Below are 19275 nucleotides of genomic sequence, written 5' to 3'. Positions count from 1 at the left end.
CCGCATCGCGTTGCGTTGTCGAGAGTCGAGACAAACTGTCAAACGGGCCAGCAAACCCGCGCATCGTCGTATTCGGCGTTCACATCCGCCGTTCGCTTGCGCGTACGTAGGCCGTAGGGCGGCGCACCGGCCCTCCCTCCGCAACGCACCGTGATTCCCCGAGATTCGGTTCGATTCCCTCTCCTCCCCCTCCGTTGCTTTTCGCTTTTCCAACGGCAGGAGCCGAGACCCGGAGAGCCATGGCCGCCGTCGTGGGTTGTCTCGATATGAGTGTAGGGCCGCGATGAGCCCGGTAGTTTGGGTGGGAGCTCCCCCGGTCCCGCAACCGGTCCGGGCGCAGTGGTGGAGGGGACCGACGCCGGTGGTCGCGTGGAGGAGGCTGGAACGGGCGGCCAGGCCCGCTGCATCGAGGCCGCGCTCCAGGTGCGTGTGCGTCCGTGCCACTTCGGCAAATGGCTTGACCCCCTTCTGCCTGAGAAAATTGCTGTTTTACCATTACGAGGGGTGGGTTTCGCTCTTTTTAATCCCGCAAATAGCATTCGTCACTTTGCCATTATCAAACTTAAGCACACCGCCGGAATGCCCTGCGACTGGATTATACCGTATTTTGATTATTATTATTTTTGTTTTCATACTTTCGTTCCCGTTTTACCCCTCACTCCTCGTAAGCTTATCCTCAGCATCGACTCGTTCTCCTTCCTGGCTGCTCAGTCACGCACCAGAAAGCCATGCGTCCGCCGTCGGCGCCGGCCGACGGCAACCCAGCCAGTCGCCCCGGCTCCGCCCGCCGACGGCGGCGCTGCTTCCGCGGGCAGCCACAGGCAAGGAGCCGCACGGCCGCGGACACCCGACGGCAGCGAGAGGGCACCTCTACGGCTACCCGACGCCACCCCCGTCCCTGCGCACAGGTGATTTTTTTGCTGGATGCACACGTCACTGCTGGTGCCATTCCTTGTACACAGTAACCAATTTTCATGGAATGGCGATACTTGGTAAATTGATACAACTGGGGCAGCAATTGTTGTTGATGACTATTTACCAGGAGAGATGACAGTGGTTCATGACCCAAATCGCCGTAGAATAGATCTTGGCACAGTGTACCCTAACATGAAGGAGTTTAGACTGGCTATGCAATCTTGCAAATCATTTCTGGAAAGCTGTAGTGTTAGTAACAATGCCATCTCCTCATGACCCCTTCTTGAATTATACTAGTGGTATTTAAAAAGGAAAGTACAATAGCAAGGCTTCCTTTCTGAACTATATATCGGCGCTAAAATATCAATTATAAACATGGATCTTAAATTTTGAAACCGCCTTTTTTACTCCTGGCTTCTATGCAAACAAAGCTTTCCTTGGATCATCCATGCTGCAGCTTGCAACACTGGGCATGGTTTGTCTTCACTTGGGACAGCTCGCTTGTTAAATAATTTCTTCTCTTATTTTAGCTACTAGGAAACTGATTTCATTTTTTTGGTTAACAATCCGATTAATATACAATATTTACACCTAAATAACTCCCTAACTGTCCTGATAAGAAGCATGTTTTGAATATGATCGGTTGCAAGAACCTTTGACATTGTGATATATGCTATGCAGGAAGCTGCTAATTCTATTGCAAGAAAACGGGATATGAAGATAAGAGATCGCCTGTTGAGGCTCACTCATGCAAAACCGGTGGACACGACACCAAAGAAAACGGAAGTCCAGAAAAGGAGTCGTGTACCAAAACACAAGGAGGTTTCGACACCAGGCAGCAAATCTAATGAAGGCAGTGAGAAAGCCAAACGAAAGGCATCAGCTTTGTCGTATCAAGGCCTGAGATCAAGCAAATCTGGTGTTGTGAAGAAGGTGAAAGTGAACCAGCAGCCCAGCAACAAAGGGAAGCAGAGCAAAACTAATGAAACTGGAGCGAGTGCTCGCAAAGCTAAGCGACCCGCTGTGGCTGCAAGAAAAGCGAAGCAACTAGCCAAGAAACGCAAGGTGGATGCCTCAACTCCTGAGAATGCACACAGGAGCAAGAAAGCAAGGAAGTAGTTATCTATTGCGTTGGTTGTTTGCCCTTGCCACATTGTAACAGGAGTTTCCCTGAATCGAGTTTTGGACAAGCTTGTCACCTGGTCAAATGGTCTTGTTACTGCATAGAGGCAATGTGCGGCCTTAAGTGAGGTTAGGGCAATATACAAGAGCGATGCTGCAAATGTATGGCTGATATATTATTAGTTCAATGTAACAATCCGGTACTCGCCACTTTAAACACTTTGTAACCTTAATTGGCATTTGTTTTGATCTTTTTACTATTTTCCTCCACAAACATTTGCTTTCTACTTCCTCCGTCCCAAAGTTTGTATCGTATCTTTCACAAGGTTATAGAAAAAGATTATGAATATTTAACAATCTGGTACTCGCCACTTTAAACACTTTGTAACCTTAATTGCGGTATATGTGGTGGAGTAGATGTCGACGCCCTTAAACTCAAAAAGGAGTCCATGCATGTTCCATAGTTCATCACAGTTTATTGCAGCCAGAAATCCAAATGTGCAGGCAAATGGACATTCCTTGATGGATGGAGCATAATAATATACTACAAGTAGAGTAGAGCGTAGCTGTACAAAGTGGCAGTTGGACATCACAATTCACAAGAGAAGAGAGCTGAGAAGCAGTAGCGTCACTAGACTGAACATAAACACGGTAGAACCGTAGCAGGAGGACACTGATGAGGAGACGAACTGCAAACCGCACTGGGTCAGTTTCAGTCGGATGGTCCAGCAGCCCGGCCTCTCACATCACACCGCGGCGACGGCGGCAGACGAAGTGAGCGCGTGCAGCCTCCAGAACACCTCCCCGGCGGCATCGGTGCTGTTGGCGTCGACGGCGACGGCGCCGACGAGCGCCCGGAGTGAGGGGATAAGCTGAGGATAAGCTTACGAGGAGGGAGGGGTAAAACGGGAACGAAAGTATGGAAACAAAAAAATAATAATCAAAATACGGTATAATCCAGTCGCAGGGCATTCTGGTGGTGTCAAACTGGCGAATGTTATTTACGGGACGACAAAAGAGCGAAACCCACCTCTTGTAACGGTAAAACAGCAATTTTCTCCTTCTGCCTTGGCGTGGCTCGAATTTTTTTTTCCAAGTGGTTTGGCGCTGGTGCAGGTGAGGAAGGAGGCCCTTCGGTAGGCGGAAGCGCTGGACGAGCTGAGGCGGATGGTGGAGCTTCAGCATGCGCGCGCGGAAGAGTCCGCCGTCCAGTAGGCTGGCGGTCGAGGGCGTCGAGCGGGGGGAGGAGCGGCTGCAGGAGCAACTCAGGCGGGTGCTGCGGCAGCGAGTGGAGGTAACCGCATCAATCCACGCCTGCATTTTATACCCAAGGGAGCTTGTACTGATTGCAGGAAGCGAAAAGCAACAGCGCATGGTAGCCCAGGTTGCTGCCTTGTATCCTGTGACGAGTCTTCCATGATCAGGCACAGCACGCAGAAGCCGTTGTCAAGATTCCAATGGTCAGAATCCATTACTCGTACTCCTCTCTTGAAGAATAATGTTTAACAGGATATGCATGACTTTATGAATGTCCTTTTGGAAGGAATGGCATTGCTATGACTTACTTCATGTCCCCACTAACAGAGGATACATGAGATTGACTGGTTTATCCAATAGACCCCATCCGTTGGCTGTGTCAAGTGAGCACGATCATTTCCTTGTGTCGTAGTACTGATCAATACTATATTTAGTGTTGGAATGTCAGTGTTTACATTTCCTAGTCCATGACCTAATATTGAAGCTTCCCCCATCTCCCTGATTGCATTTCTAGTCCATTACCAAATGCTTTTGGTGGTATAGATCTCAATTTCTGATAGCTAATCTGATTGATGGCATTGCTATCTGCACTTGAGGCTGAGAGAACTGATCACATTCATTGAAATCTCCATTTCGGTTCTGATACAGGTTGCTTAGGATATTCCTATTTAAATATCACTGATTAACACGTCCACAAATCATTTTTTTCTACTAGAGAAATTAACAGGGGAAAATGGTACCTGAATCAATTTATGATGAGATACAGAACACTTTCAGGAGAGCATGAAATATTTGAGGAAAATAGAACACTTTCAGGAGCAAATGGAACACATTTACCCAGCGTTATGAAATCTGCACAGGTATATGCATTGACGTTTTTTGGCTGGCAAATCATGAAGTAGGAACAAAGCTAAAGAGTCACAGTGACAGGGAGCTTCAGAGGTCTGCAGCTGTTCTGGGATTCGCAGCACAAGTAAGTCTGTCTACTGGGTATGTTTTATTTTCACTATTTTTCTTCTGTGTAACGTAAGTATCCCAACTTAGCTGCTCTTACTGTGTGATATCCGAGGGATAAGGCACCAAATAAACTTTTGCACTATCAATCTTGAATGGATTTGGGTATACATTATGCTACAGCATAGAAAAGATCAATTCTAGAACATTGGGTTTTCATTTATTAGTCACAGTTTGGAATGTCAAAACATAAGCATCATGGTCCTTCCAAATTTCAGGTGATTTTTTTTTATAAAAAAAAAGAGATTTCATCTGCTTATATTGAAAACCAGTAAACGGTTTAACAGACTCTGGCGATACCAGATTACAATTTGATCAGCAGAAACGAGCAAAACACAGGTATACTATTACTGAGAGCTCTCAGATCTCGCCCTCATTTGAGATAATCATTGTTGGAGGTTTGAAGTTATGCATCCAGTTCAGCTCTCTCTGTGAATGTCACCAGCTTGTCTTTTACTCTTGATCTTTTGCATTCAGCAACAGGCACCACTTTTGCAATAGAGCCACACCAGTGAAGATTACATCAACAGGATTGCTGGGAAAAGTATGTTCGATCCCCATCTTGTTACGATTGTTCCTTAAAGCCCAAGCAAAACTACTCTTAGATACGGGAACACCGGCCTTTAAGGGGAATGGAAAACAGTTCAAACTTGAATTAAGTTGGTTCACCCATGAGGATTTCAATGATCGAGTTATTGAGATCTGGAATAGGCCGGTGAAAGGTAGGAATTCAGTCTAATGTTGGAACAATAAGTGCAGTGCCTTGCGGAGACACTTACGTGGATGGGCTCCCCATTTTAATGGAGTTTATAAGCAAAGAATATTCGAACTTCAATCAATAATTAATGACCTAGACATTGCTGCGGAGGTCAGGGATTTGACTGAACCTGAACAAGAAAATCTTGCTCAATCTCGGGATTAACTGACCAAATTACTTAGAGAAGAGGAAATCAAGTACTATCAGAGGGCAAAGGTAAAAGATGTCCTTTTGGGAGATAACAACACTAGATACTTCCAAATGGTCGCCAACGGTAAACATCAGAAAAAAAAGAATTTTTTTCCCTTGACCATGCAAATGGCATTGTTGAGGGTCAGGCAAACCTAAAAGCCTATATCACTAGGTTTTATAAGGAACTTTTTGGAGAACCTAAGGTTAGTTCCTTTCCTCTGGAGGAGGACATGATCTTCGATATTCCTCAGGTTACACAGACTGAGAATGACGTTCTAACCACACCCTTTACCGAGTAAGAAGTGCAAGCGATTTTTGATATGGAACATAATAAAGCACCTGGTCCAGATGTTTTTCCAGCTGAATTTTATCAGAAATTCTGGAATACCATCAAAGGGGATCTAATGCAAATGTTCCATGACCTATATGCAGGGGATTTACCGCTTTTTAGTTTGAACTTTGGGGTAATTACCCTTATCCCAAAAGTCCAAGAAGCGAACGTGATTCAACAATATCGGCCGATCTACCTGCTTAATACAAGCTTCAAAATTTTCACAAAAGTTGCAGCCAATAGGCTAAATTCAATGGCAGACCATGTTATTAGTCCAACTCAAACAACGTTTATGCGAGGACGAAACATTCTAGAGGGTGTTGTCATCTTGCATGAGACTGTTCATGAGTTGCATCGAAAGAAACAGAGTGGGGTAGTCCTCAAGATAGATTTTGAAAAGGCGTATGATAAAGTTAAATGGCCCTTTCTCTTTCAAGCACTACGAATGAAAGGGTTTTCTCCCAAGTGGATAAATTGGGTTAAAACTTTCATTTTGGGTGGGAGTGTAGCAATTAATGTTAATGACGATGTCGGGCATTTCTTTCAAACTAGGAAAGGCCTTCAACAGGGAGATCCTTTATCCCCATTGCTTTTTAACATTGTAGCACATATGCTAGCTATTCTTATGAATAGGGCCAAAGTAGACGGGCAGATTAGTGGAGTAGTGCCTCATCTCATCGATGGTGGATTATCTATTCTACAATACGCTGACGATACAATTCTTTTTATGGATCATGACCTTGAGAAAGCCCGAAACATGAAGCTGCTGCTTAGTGCCTTTGAGCAAGTATCAGGTTTAAAAATCAATTTTCATAAGAGTGAATTGTTCTGTTTCGGAAATGCCCAAGACCACCTTGATCAATACGTCGAACTTTTTGGCTGTAAGTTTGGTGATTTTTCAATTCGGTATTTGGGAATTCCTATACATTTTAGGAAGCTTAGGAATGCTGAGTGGAGGAAGGTTGAGGAACGTTTTGAGAGGCGACTGGGTAGTTGGAAAGGAAAACATCTTTCAATTGGTTCAGTGCTTAGCAGCCTACCAATGTATATGATGTCCTTCTTTGCCTTGCCAAAAGGAGTCCAAAAGAAATTGGATTATTTCCGGTCTAGATTTTACTGGCAAGGAGATGAGCAAAAAAAGAAATATCGTTTAGCTAAATGGAGCATATTATGTCAGCCCAAAGACCAAGGAGGTCTTGGAATTCATGATCTGCATATTAAAAATATTGCTCTACTTAGTAAATGGTTGTTCAAGTTACTTACCACAGAGGGGACTTGGCAGCAATTACTCCGTAATAAATATTTAGGCTCGAAACCATTAATACAAGTGGAATGGAAAAATGGTGATTCACATTTCGTCTAGTCTTATGAAGGTGAAGCGAGACTTTTTCCGCTTTGGATCCTTCATTGTAAAAGACGGAACACAAGTACGTTTTTGGGAAGACAAATGGCTAGGGAATTCGTCTTTACAGGAACAGTACCCGTGTCTTTACAACATTGCTAGACCTAAACACGTTACCATTGCGGAGGTTCTTTCTGGTCCTTCACCAAACCTATCTTGGCGAAGAGACCTCATTGGTCCCAAATTAGTAGCATGGAACAATTTGTTGCCCCGTATTGCTAATATAGAGTTGGCCCATGAACAAGATGAGTTTCACTGGAATTTAAATCCAAATGGAAAATTCTCGGTGAAGTCACGCTATCAAGCGTTATTACATACTGATATCCCAAACATTAACAAACTCATTTGGAAAGCGAAAGGCCCACTGAAAATAAAAATTTTCCTGCGGTACCTAAGACGAGGAGTTATATTGACAAAGGATAACCTAGTAAAGCGTAATTGGCAAGGTAGTAAAACTTGTTGCTTTTGTCACATAGAAGAGACAATTAAGCACTTGTTCTTTGACTGCCGGTTTGCTTGTTCAATTTGGTCTTTTATTCATGTTGCGACAGGTCTTTTAAAACCCCACAATATAGGTCATATGTTCAATGGCTGGCTAAGAGGTGTCAACAAAGATATCAAGCTTTTACTCTTGCTAGGAGGAGCTGCGACTTGTTGGTCTATTTGCCTCAGCAGGAATGATATTGTTTTTGAAAAGAAAAAAATAGTTTCTCCTGTGCAGGTTATCTATTTGGCTACCCATTGGCTACGTACTTGGGCTATCCTGCAGAAGCCGAATAAAAAAGTTTTCACCTGCAAACTGAGACTGTTACGTTCATTTCCATGTGGATGATTAGGATCCAGAGCAGCTTCTGAACTGGAAGGCATGCGTTTGGTAACCTGCGAGAGCTTCTTAGGATCATACATTGGAGTGGAGAGCTCTGGAACTGGAAGGCACGTGTTTGGTAACCTGCGAGAGCTTCTTAGGATCATACAGTCTGATGAGTATGTGTGCAGATGATGTAATTTTGGAGTGCTTATGCTGTCGAGGTGTCATACAGATGTAAGCAGGTATTTTGCTCTTCATATTTTTCTGCGTGGTTTTTGCCGGCTTTAGCTGCGCCAGGTTTTTGTATGCGCGGGAAGTAGCCGTTTTAGATTTTTCTCGATGGAATGAAATGGTATACATATACGGCCTTACATGCGCCTACCTAATCGTCTACAACATGTGTGTTTCAGGTTTCTCCTACGTGTTTCTCCTAGCCAAACCAGATATTGTGCAAATACCATTGTCGACATCACAATTTTGTGACCGACACGAGACCTGAGATTCTGGCATTGTTCTCACAATGCCAGTATCGAAAAACGGAAAACCGGGATTCATGATGCACCTCCGAATGGCATGGCTTTCCAGCCTGGCGTTGTTGCGTGAGAATACTACCACCACTAATCTCCAGCTGGATCAGAGCGGCAAACCACAAAGCGGACTTTTTGTATGGTTGGGGTTGAGAAAGGCAGGGCTCTTGCCTCTTGACGTGCCTTCCTACAGCCGGGTGCATGTATGTTCGCTTCACTTATAAGTCATACTTTTTCAGCTAACGAATAGTATTTTTTTCTCGTAACAAATCAGTCAACTTTAGTTTGCTTATCAGCAAACGAACGGCGCATCATCATCCGCCGCACCGCACGACCGGCGGATGAGACATGAGCGCCGGAAAGAAGCTTTTCGGCACCGTCCAGGATCCACCCACCACTGAATTCCTCCTGATCCGAAAAAGAAGCCAGCTGCAACTACTCAACCAGGCAGGGCAACACATCAGATGATCAGGTCGGCAGATCCCCCAACCCCACCCACCGCCACGCCTCCCCTTCGAGTCCAGACCAAACACGCGGGAAAACAACCCCACCCACGCCGATCCCCACTGTCCTCTCCTCTCCTTCCTCCCGATTGCCAATTGCCATCGCTTTTGCCGGCGCGCCGCTCTCTCTTGAGCTTTCCTTTCCTGTTCGGTCGGTATCCCTGACCTCCTGTTCCCGTCTCTCTCTCTGCTCGGCCACCCGCCATCGCCATTGCCGCCCCGCCGCACTGGAGGCGCGCCAGCGGTGTGCGGCGGCCTAGGCCTTCCCGGTGGCTCCCTCTGCCACCGACGACGACGGCGGCGGCGATTCAGCCGAGGCGGCGATCCTCCTCGTGTTTTCGCGGCTCAGGTCTTTCTTCCTGACGTGCCTCGGGTTTCTGATCCCGCTCCTGCCTGCCGCCGTCGCCGGTGACGCTCGCCTTGCTGTGCCCCCGCGTGGCGCTTCTCGCTTTTCCAGATCCCGGGCTCCGATCAGATCACCGGCTACCTAAAGGTACGATCGGCCGATCGCTATGCTATCTGAGTGCATCTGAAAACAAGGATCATGTGCATTTGTGTTCTTATTTGTGCTTTGGCATTTATATATGTTCTGTCCGAGCTAAACATTGGTATATACTGTTATCTAGGCATCACATAAGCTGCAAATATGTTCTGTTTACTTCATTTCTTGTTCAGCCTGTCAAATCCAGCGAGTTAATGTTGCTTCTGTGTTTCCATGTGCTGGATTCGTCTAGGCAACTGACAGAGGGCAGACCATGGGCATTGAGGTTGAGGCAAAGCAAGATGCTTGGTGCAGCATCAAGAAAACGCTAAGGTGTTCTATCAGAACAAGCTGGAGATGTGCCTCTGAACATTGGGCAATATTCAGCCTAGTGCTACTGCTCTACCTGCTGTACAAGTACACGCCGGGTTTCTTCGCTTTCCTGCTTTCCACTTCTCCGGTGATTATATGCACCAGCCTTCTCCTTGCTGTGCTGCTATGCCATGGGAGCGCACACCTACCGGAGATCCATGAAGACAGGAAGGCTCCTGAACAAAGTTCAGCTGGGAGCTCGTCCAGAAATGTTCGTACTGAAGAACAACAGAGATTTTCAGTGCCTACATTGAAGAAGAACATAGCCGGGGAGGCAAGTTTTGGCAGAAGGGACTGGAACAAGCATGCTGATCTGGATGAAAATGTTCCTCTTCTGAAGCAAGTTTGTCAAGGGGATGAGAGAGTCGGAAATTTTCACACTTCTGTTCCTTCGCTGAAGCAAGAAGCTGCTACGGAAGAGTACATGAAGTATAATGCAGAAAAAGAGTCTAAAGGTGCATTTTCTAGCAAGGATGAGTATGCCAATTCATTCGATGACGTGCATCGTAATACAATTGACGGGGAAGAGGCCACCCTAGGCCTTTGCTCTTCAAGTGAGAATGTCAGTGAGGATGTTAAAGTGGTGGCAAAGCCAGATGATCAAGGGACAGTATCTACAGATGCACAGAGTGGTGTGGTGGCAGATGTTTCATCAGACCATAAGGCTGTTGATGGAACTCCAGGTAAATGCAAATGGGGTCGTGCTTTTTCTGTGCGCCGGAGGAAGAAGCTTGCTGATATAAAGATTGAGGCTATTAATTCTGTTGTGGACAACCAATTAGACCATTCTCTATGCTCGCCATTCAATACATTTGGCAGCCATGATAACAGTTCATCAGGATTTCACCCTGATAATGCAGAGAGACACTCTCCTCATGTTTCTATGACAGTCACTGCTGCGGTGCTTGATGAGACCGAGACAGGCCCTCCTTTGGGTGTTGATTGCTCTTGCCCTGATCCCATTACTACTGATGATTCAGACAATCATTTCAACATATCTTCTCTGGATTCTCAACCACAGAGTGTTAACAATGAAGTGGCTGACAATAGCAAGGCCAAAGATGATGGTGAGGAGAAGAAGGATGATGCTAGAACTGAGCCTGCACTTCTGTGGACAGCTGACAACGAGAAGAATGTCATGGATCTTGGGTACTCCGAAATCGAACGGAACCGTCGGTTGGAGACACTGATGGTGAAGAGAAAATCAAGGAAACACATACAATTTGATCCTGACAGCATGGGCGGTATAGCAGATCATGATGTATCACGATTCCGTCCCCAAGTTCAGCCTATTTCAGTTTCAGCACGAAGGATGAACCCCTTTGCTGATGATGCGGAAATTCCAGGCTCGGCTCCTCCTATTCTGCATTCACGAGACAATAATCCCTTCGATTTCCTTACTGATGAACAATCAGACGACAGTGGCCTCCCTGCACCCGATAACCTGGAACCCCAGGAACCGATGCCAGTGCTGCATCAAGACGCGGTCTTCAGAAGGCACGAGAGCTTCAGCTTCGGCAGGCCACCTCAGAGTCAGAGACACGGACCCAGCAGGTTCAAGCCATGCTTTGCCCTGGAGGAATTCAGCCTTGACGGAGCGAGAGCGAGCGCGAGCAGCTTCCAGAGGCAGTTCAGTGACAGGAGCGCGTCAAGGCTGAGGGTCGTCTCCGAGTGCGACACGGTCTCTTCGGTCGGCGATCAGGAGCACAACGACCTCATACGGAACTACATCCGCGGGGTGCGCGAATCATCGCCGAGCCTGCTAGGGCAGCAGGACCGCGGCGATGGCGACGCTGTGTCTGTGTGTGCTGGAAACGAGTGCTCGGACGGGATCGGCTTCGTGGACAATGAGGCTCTGAATGCCATCATCTGCTGATGATGAATGGATATGAACGAGCCCTTGGACTCCACTGCAACGAACTTTGATGGTTGTGGATGAAGAGCAGACGAGGTTGCTGTAGCCCTTGTATGTTTTCGTTGTTTCTTTTCCTGTTTGCACTCGTCTGACAGGGGGTTTGTATTCTAGTACTAGTATACTTGGTACGTTTGCACAGTACAAAACATGTATACTGTTTTGCTGTACATTCTTGCGTGTAGTTGCGTACGGAGTACTGTACAAAGGATCAGATGCTAGAAGGCTGAACACTTGCAGCCAGCACCTGTTTGCAGTTTTGTTTGCACATTGTATACGTTCGTCTCGCAATTTCTAACCAAACTGTGTAATTAGTTTTTTTTTCGTCTATATTTAATGCTCTATGCATATATCGTAAGATTCGATGTGACAACTACTGTAGCACTTTCTGGGAAACTTTTTGAGAACTAATCAAGCACTCAGAGCTGTGGAGTTGGAATTGGAACTTGGAAAGCCTTGTCTTGTGGGGAGATTCTTCTCCCAACGTGGCGCTGGCGCCAACGAAAATGCTAGTCGTAGGCATTTTTCTCAGTAGCTTCTGCGCTAGCCGCTAGGAATGGCATGCCAGCCACTGCACGACACGCAATCGCTATAGATGCTAAAAACTTCGAGGCTTTTCTACGTGGGCCGTTACGAAAGATGCTCTATTTCTATATGTCACTAAAAAGTTCATATGGACCCTGATGCTACGACGTTAAACTTTTTTTTTGTCCTCCACGTTATTCCGTTCGTCTTCGGTTAGATTTCCACCTTTCGCTAGCCCTGACATGTGGGCCCGACCAGGTAAAATGTACAAAATGCCCCCTCTCCCAATCCCTCCCCACGCACGTCACGCTCCTGCGGCCCTGCCCCTCCGGCGCCATGCCTCAGGATAGAGGAACTCGAACGCTGGCAGGGCGGGTGCGCCCAGCACCTCGTCGGCGGCGTAATGGAGAACGGAGGTTGGCGACGCGAACAGGCAGACCAGTGTGGGGCCGTCCACCGCCTGCGGATCCAGCAACGTGGGCGCCCCGGCCGGGGCCGGGGCGAGAGCCTCTCCATCTTCTTCCGTGGCACCCTCCGTCGTTTCCAGGGGGTCTCCCTACGAGGGCGGGGCCTCATTCGCGACCAGGGGGAAGAAGGCGCCTCGGCGGGGAACTTGGTGATGACATGGGAGCCCTTAAGGCGGAGCGTGGCATCGTCGTAGGCAGTGGCGGCCTCCTCGGTGGCGTCGAAGGTGCCGAGCCACAGGCGCTTCTGCTGGCACGGGTCGCGTATCTCCACCGCGAACTTGCCCCACGGCCGGAGCCGCACGCCGGGGAAACCCCGCCGGAACCCGTCCCCCGAGGCGCGGTGCCGCACGAGCGACGCCTGGGACGACAGTGGCCGCTTCTTCGGGAGCACCAGCGCCTGCGCCTGCGTCGCCCGCGTCGGAGCTGAGGCGGCCTCCACATCGATGTGGATGACCTCCTGCACGCGCCGCTTGGCGCGCTCATCCTCGTCGCCGGAGGAGTCGTCGGTGGCCATGGCGTCGGTGTCCACGAAGTAGACGCGGACACGCTTCGGGCGGGGAAGGGGCGGCCCCGCGCGGCGGCTCCAGCCGGAGGTGAAGGAGTCGGCAGAAGACATCACCGTAGGCCGGATCCACCGTCCAACCAAGAACCTCCAAGAAATCCCCAAAAGCCTCGCTCAAATTGAGCAACCTAGAACCAAAATTGTGCCCCAAAAAGTAAAACTTTCCGGGAGACCAGCATGAACTTTTGAAAACGAATAGATTCGGAGGCTTTGTGGCCCCGTTCGGATGGTATGGTTCTGGAGGAATTTGGATGGTTTGGAGGAATTTGTGAGAGAAAACACTGTTTCGGATAAAAAAAGAAGCGGATCAAGCCAGGTTTAAGGACACGCGAACGGGGTAGGGGTTGATCTTCATAGATCTGCTACCGCTCCCAGTGAGCTAACGACAGCAACACACACTCCCAAGTCAGAGACGGTCAAACAAAAGCAAAGAGAGCCCAAGAATCCCCACCACCCAAAACCTCAAAATTGGAAATGAAACCTATGAAATTGGGCTCGAGGATCCGTATGGCAGGGTATTATGGACATTATCACTGGTCGGGCCTTTATGTCGAGGCTGTCAAACGGTGGAAACCTAACGAAAGGCGAACGGAATGGCGTGGAGGATAAGAAAGTTTAGCGTCATGGCACCAGAATCGGGGTGTTCGGCTGGTAGACAGGGGCACTGTGTACCGGATGGTTTCGGATGATTTAATAGTGTTATGTGAGAAAGAATAAGCTGAACAAGCCAAGACAAGAACAGCCGAACAGTCCTATAACATCTTTCGTAATGGCACGCTGGGAAACTTTCCATTCACAAGTCACACGGTTCAAGGAGGAACAGTGCAGCGTGGATATAAATGCCAAAGACGACCCAACCATTCATGGACGATGGACGCCGAACGCCGTGCTGCACAGGTTAAGGTCTGTGAAGGTCCGGAGAATCCTGAGAGACTTCTGCGTAAAAGTTTTGATAGCTTCTGCCACTGGGCGCTCCATGACATAGAAACCTTGCATTAGGTCGGTCCCAAGCTACTCGTAGGGACGGACTGACGGGCAGATCACGGGGAAACATAGACCGAGCTGACCGAGCCAGGTTTCAGAGATAAGATGACGACGTCGGCACGGAGATTGCAAACACAAGTAGCGTTGGAACCGAGTACATCCATGATCCGATCGAGTGGCATTCTAGCACCCCGGTTAGTTTGTTAGGATTAATGTTATCATAAGCGATAAACAATCAGTCACCTTTATTTACCGTTTAGATCATATATTTACACGGAGTTAAATCATTTAATGGTTTTGTAAATACGTATTTATACTTAAAAAAAATAAGTACTGTAGCAAGTGAGAAATTTTGAGGAAGGGAACTAAATCCCACTTCCCTTAGGTGCTAATGGCTGAAATCCTCCCTATATGAATTAAATAGATTATTAGTCTATCTAATCACATTTACTCTATCCCGTATATGCTCTTTACAGTTTTCTCTCTTTTTGGCCATTTATTGAAACGGTCAAACTATTTAATGGACCGTTTATTTAGAACACACTCCTGTTTAATGGACCGCCCTTTATTTAGAGCATACGTACAGTAGTCAGGACTACTGCTGCATCGTCCAGTTGCTACTTGCTTCAAACGTTTGATATTCGAAATCTGGCCATGGAATCTTAGGAAAACGGTGCCGCTGCTGCTGCTGGTGGTGGTACTTGGTCAAAGAAAACATGCCCATGGACATGGCGGCATGGCCCATGGGCAAGATAATTAGTAGAAGTATTGATGGTGGATGGAATAGAAGTGAGCAATAATTATTTTATTTTAATTGTGCTAACCTGGATTTAAACTCGAGATCTCTGGCTCCGATACCATATTAAGTTGCATGCACCAACGAACTCAATCCAAAAAGCTTAAGCTGGTAGGGAAAGGTGGACAATTCACTTATATTCAACACTGTACATATGTTGGGGCAATGGCATCATATGACAGCAGGTGCCATGCTATGTGTGAAATTTCCAGATGTGTTAGTGTCCGGTCACTTACCGAACTGCGGAACTGGTGTTTGAAACAGCAGAAACGCCGGATGTAATAAACCATTTTGATGAGTAAATCTTCAGAAATCACACGTTGCCCACACCGGGCGTTTCTGCTGCTGTTCCCATCTCACGATGACAGAAAAGGTATATCGTCCTCGTGTTGCCTATACACCTAAGAGCGAGTACAATACTTCAAGCTAGTCATTATATCTTTTGCTGATGTGAAGGGAACGAGAGCATACCAGCAATAAGCTAGACATAGAAGTAGAGACCTTGGTGGGTGCATGTGGAGACAATTAGAAAAGAGAACGTAAGACATGATAGCTTGTAATAATAAAAAAACTTATTTTAGATAAATAAAAGACAAATATTGTATAACTTGGTTTATAGCTAAGCACTTGACTTTATTATTGACCTCGCTCTAACACCCCCCTCTGGTGGTAACATCTATGGCTATATGATCTAGAGAACAGGAGTTCTAAACAAAGTTAAGATTTTTGTGTGGCTCTACTTTTAAGATAGGATTAGATTGAAAACGATATTTCAAGTTCTTGGTGAATTGTAATGGCACCTGCCCTATAAGGCGATAATCATCACATTTATGATGGCATAGTTCTAATTAATTATTTTTTAAATAAACTGAGTGATAGACTTATATCCAATATATCATTTTCAATTATTTTATTAAAACCTTTATTACAGCTAAAAAGGAAGCAAAGAGTAAATCTACAAACTTAGTCGGAACTTAAATGCAATACTCCTTCCATCCTAAAATGAGTGTGCATCTCACCTTAAGAAGTCAATCAATTTTAAGTTTGACTAAATTTATAAAAATTGGTATTACCATCAGGTGGAATCAGATACGAATGTTACTATTTAGCATGCTTTTTGTAGGTCTGAATATCCTCGAATACTAATATAAACTAGCTCAGATTTACACTTGCATTCGGATATCCATTTAACTTTATTGTCCATTCAACGATTTTAGACAAATCAAGCCATATAATGAGAGATCAAAGTATAAATATACTAAACTCTATACATACAAAAAATAAACATATATTATTAAACATGTTAACTATATAATTTAATAATCATATTAATTATGTGTGTGTCATTAGTATTTAAGATAAAACATGAGCTATAATTACTCATAGACACAACTTTTAAAAGTTGAATGTTAACTGTTTAAAATACATATTATACATCATTGTCATATTGATTGAAATTAACACAATTAGTCATATTAGATTACTATCATTAGTTGCACAAAAAAAATAGTTACATGTTTCTTTATATATCATTACTAATTTTGTCAGTTATTACTTTAAAATGGTTTCAATTGGTGTGTATTAGTAATACAATATAATTAGTTATTAATCACATGGATAATTTTTCACCTAACACTATTTTTTATGGATACAGACAATATCAAATATCCACCCATTTTTTAAATATGAAACTAGAATGGATAGAGAAAACTAATAAAAAAAATTAAAAAATGTCCATTTAGCATCTACATTACAAGAGGACATAAATATGACCATTAGTTTTAGTAGGTATGAATTTGAATAATCCAGACATCCATATTTACATCTAAAACTATGTTAACTATAAAAAATACTTTGCATAATTAATCTAATATACTTAGTTGATACTCCATCCGTTTTAAATTATAAGTCGCTTTGACTTTTTTGGTTCATCCATTTTCATATGTATCTAGACATATTATTATATCTAGATGCATAGCAAAATGGATGTACCAAAAAAGTCAAAGCGACTTATAATTTAGAACGGAGGGAGTATTATAAAACAATGTTTTTTCATAGATTTAGTTAAATTTAAGATGAGCTGACTTGTTAAGAAGTGAGATCCTGTATCTTTGGGGGAGTAGAATATGCTCCCTTCGTCTGAGAGAGAGTGTTATTATAGGGTTTGTGTCGGTCAAATATTCTGAATTTTGACTAAGCTCCTTATGAAAATGGTTTTCGTGATTCATCCAATGATATTAGTTATGCATCATAAACATTAATATACTCTTATATATTTGGTTAAAGTTTAAATTGTTTACCTTTTCGGGAGGTGAGAATGACGTGGCACGGAGGGAGTACGAGACAAAAGACAACCACCTTGCCGTGAACCAAAGATGTAGAACCGGGATGTCATGCACTGCAATGCACAAATATCTAGCGGTCCGAGTGCCACGGCGCCTGCAAAATCCTGCCATCCTCAGGCTCGACCCGAAAGTAGGTGCTCCTGGGCCCTGGCACCATGTTTGCAGTAGGAGTACTGTAAAATTGAATGTGATCCCATCTCGATTTGGCCAGACAAGGCACCAACCGAACTTGAATGCAACAGTGAAAAGAGACTCTTGCAGGCAGCTCTGGGTTCTGACCTTTGCGGCATGACCAGAAAGTTTGCAGGCACCAAAACAAGGAAGCATGGCACGGATGACGACCTGCGTGACCGAGCTGACCTCACCACCAGAGCCACACATGCTGACAGGCAGGCAGAGTGACAACAGGTGACACACGGGCGATGGCGATGGCGATGGCGATCGCGACGCGATCGGATGGCACGCACAAGACTCCCACAGCTTCGCAGCGTCCGCCGATGGAGCTGTTCCATTCCATCGCCCCCGGATAGCTCATGGGCTTATATGGCCGTGCTGTGTCGCTGCCACACAGCATTTTGCATTTGCCAGGCTGGTTTTGTCACTGGTGCCCGGCGGCAGAAACGGTCAGCCGCCCGCGCGGCCGCCAGCTCTCATCGGCCAGGTTGTTTGGTTTCTCCCTCGTCGGGTTCGGCCGGCTGGCTGGCTGGCTGCTCACTCCCTAAATGTTAGTTGTCGTGGTTTACGTGTTGATAACTTTGACTCGATTTAGTTTGTTAGTAGCTTGATAGATGTATTTTATTTTAAGAGCCCCTGTTGTCATATTACTAAGTGTTACATCATTATTTTATGCATGTAGATCACAAGTTGGTAGAGTTCGTGCCCGTGAACGAACGGGATTATGAAGAGGTCATTGAGGAGTACGAGGAGGAGATTCTCGTGCAGGAGGGAGTTCCAGAGCCTTTTGGTGCTGACTTTGTTGGCCCACCGCATTCCCAAGGCAAACCCCAGTGTATAACCCATATTTTTACTGATCCCTAAATATATATATGACGTGCATTTACGTTTTAGGTATTTTATGAAAACTACATGCATAAATACATCTACCTATGGGTTCTACTAGTACAGGTTGAGTAGCTGCTATGCTCACGATTTCGGTAGCGTGAGTAACCTGCCATTACTGACAATAGGTGATAATTATGATCACTCATAATAAATGGTGGAAAGGAAAAATGGCGACCGGGCAGGGATATGGTTTGGGTATTGGTGGGTGTAAGAGGTTGTGTCCTGCGGCCAACAGGACATAGCTTGGTTACACTTTTTCCCTGTCTGTATCGGTTAAGGACCGACCGTTGTATAAGGCTCTAGGCAAGTCACAGATTTATTATTCCGAGCACATACTTGGGTATGGGCGCAGGGAAGATTTGTTGCTCTCTTGTCGTGGGTTCCGGCTCTTTCTGGACCGACTGATTGAAGGCGGGGATGGTGGAGGTCCTTGCACCGCACTAAGTCCAAGACTTAGGAGTGGGGGCTTGGAGTCCAAGTTTAGACGGGGACCTGGACCCCAGGACAGGAGGGTGATGGGTTGGTCCTGCTTGTACCTGGGGTGCAAGCGGGGCGTGTATTTTTGGGGTACCCAGCTGGGGGCATTGATTCGTGAATCGTCAGCGTTCCGGTACGGCTTGTCTACGGTTTAGCATCGTAGTAAGAACTGAAAGCTGGAAGATGATGAAATAGAACTGATTGCTCAACTTTTGCTTCAAAGTAGAATAGGTCCTTACATAGAATGACTAGATAATAAATTAATATGGCTATAAATAATAACAGAAATAAGGACTCACTATTAGTATTGCTTTCTGCAAAAAGGAAACCCAGCAAACCATAAAATTTTGCATATCCCTTAGAGTCGGGAAATTATTCCCACCAGTCGGATAAGTCTTGCGAGTACATTGTGTACTCAGGGTTTATTTACCCCTGTTGCAGGTAATGCTTGAGGAGTACCATTG

At 45.7% G+C, this 19275-nt stretch overlaps 1 protein-coding gene and 1 pseudogene across 3 annotated transcripts; one reads left to right on the top strand and one right to left on the bottom strand.

The window, feature by feature from the left end:
- The first annotated feature begins 36 nt into the window (after positions 1-36).
- LOC136512367 (uncharacterized) lies at positions 37-11870 on the top strand. Of its 3 annotated transcripts, XM_066506331.1 has the most exons (8): positions 37-423; positions 3154-3331; positions 3390-3497; positions 4155-4267; positions 7827-8040; positions 8209-8528; positions 8622-9321; positions 9563-11870. In XM_066506331.1, the coding sequence occupies exon 8, from the start codon at positions 9584-9586 to the stop codon at positions 11555-11557; it is 1974 nt and encodes a 657-aa protein (XP_066362428.1). In that variant the 5' UTR covers positions 37-423; positions 3154-3331; positions 3390-3497; positions 4155-4267; positions 7827-8040; positions 8209-8528; positions 8622-9321; positions 9563-9583; the 3' UTR covers positions 11558-11870. The 3 variants fall into 3 exon arrangements, 1 of the variants encoding a protein (XP_066362428.1); XR_010773075.1 differs by lacking the exons at positions 3154-3331; positions 3390-3497; positions 4155-4267; ... (2 more) ...; positions 8622-9321; positions 9563-11870 and adding exons at positions 681-908; positions 1597-2311 and having other exon boundaries at positions 409-423; XR_010773076.1 differs by lacking the exons at positions 37-423; positions 3154-3331; positions 3390-3497; ... (3 more) ...; positions 8622-9321; positions 9563-11870 and adding exons at positions 490-504; positions 681-908; positions 1597-2311.
- Positions 11871-12422: 552 nt separating this feature from the next.
- LOC136511069 (ethylene-responsive transcription factor CRF3-like) lies at positions 12423-13201 on the bottom strand (annotated as a pseudogene).
- Positions 13202-19275: the final 6074 nt, after the last annotated feature.

This window comes from Miscanthus floridulus, chromosome 16, assembly GCF_019320115.1.
Source record: "Miscanthus floridulus cultivar M001 chromosome 16, ASM1932011v1, whole genome shotgun sequence".
In the NCBI taxonomy this organism is placed as follows: domain Eukaryota; kingdom Viridiplantae; phylum Streptophyta; class Magnoliopsida; order Poales; family Poaceae; genus Miscanthus; species Miscanthus floridulus.
Note: the sequence above shows the minus strand (reverse complement) of the source record. Positions and strands in the feature narration are given on the sequence as shown.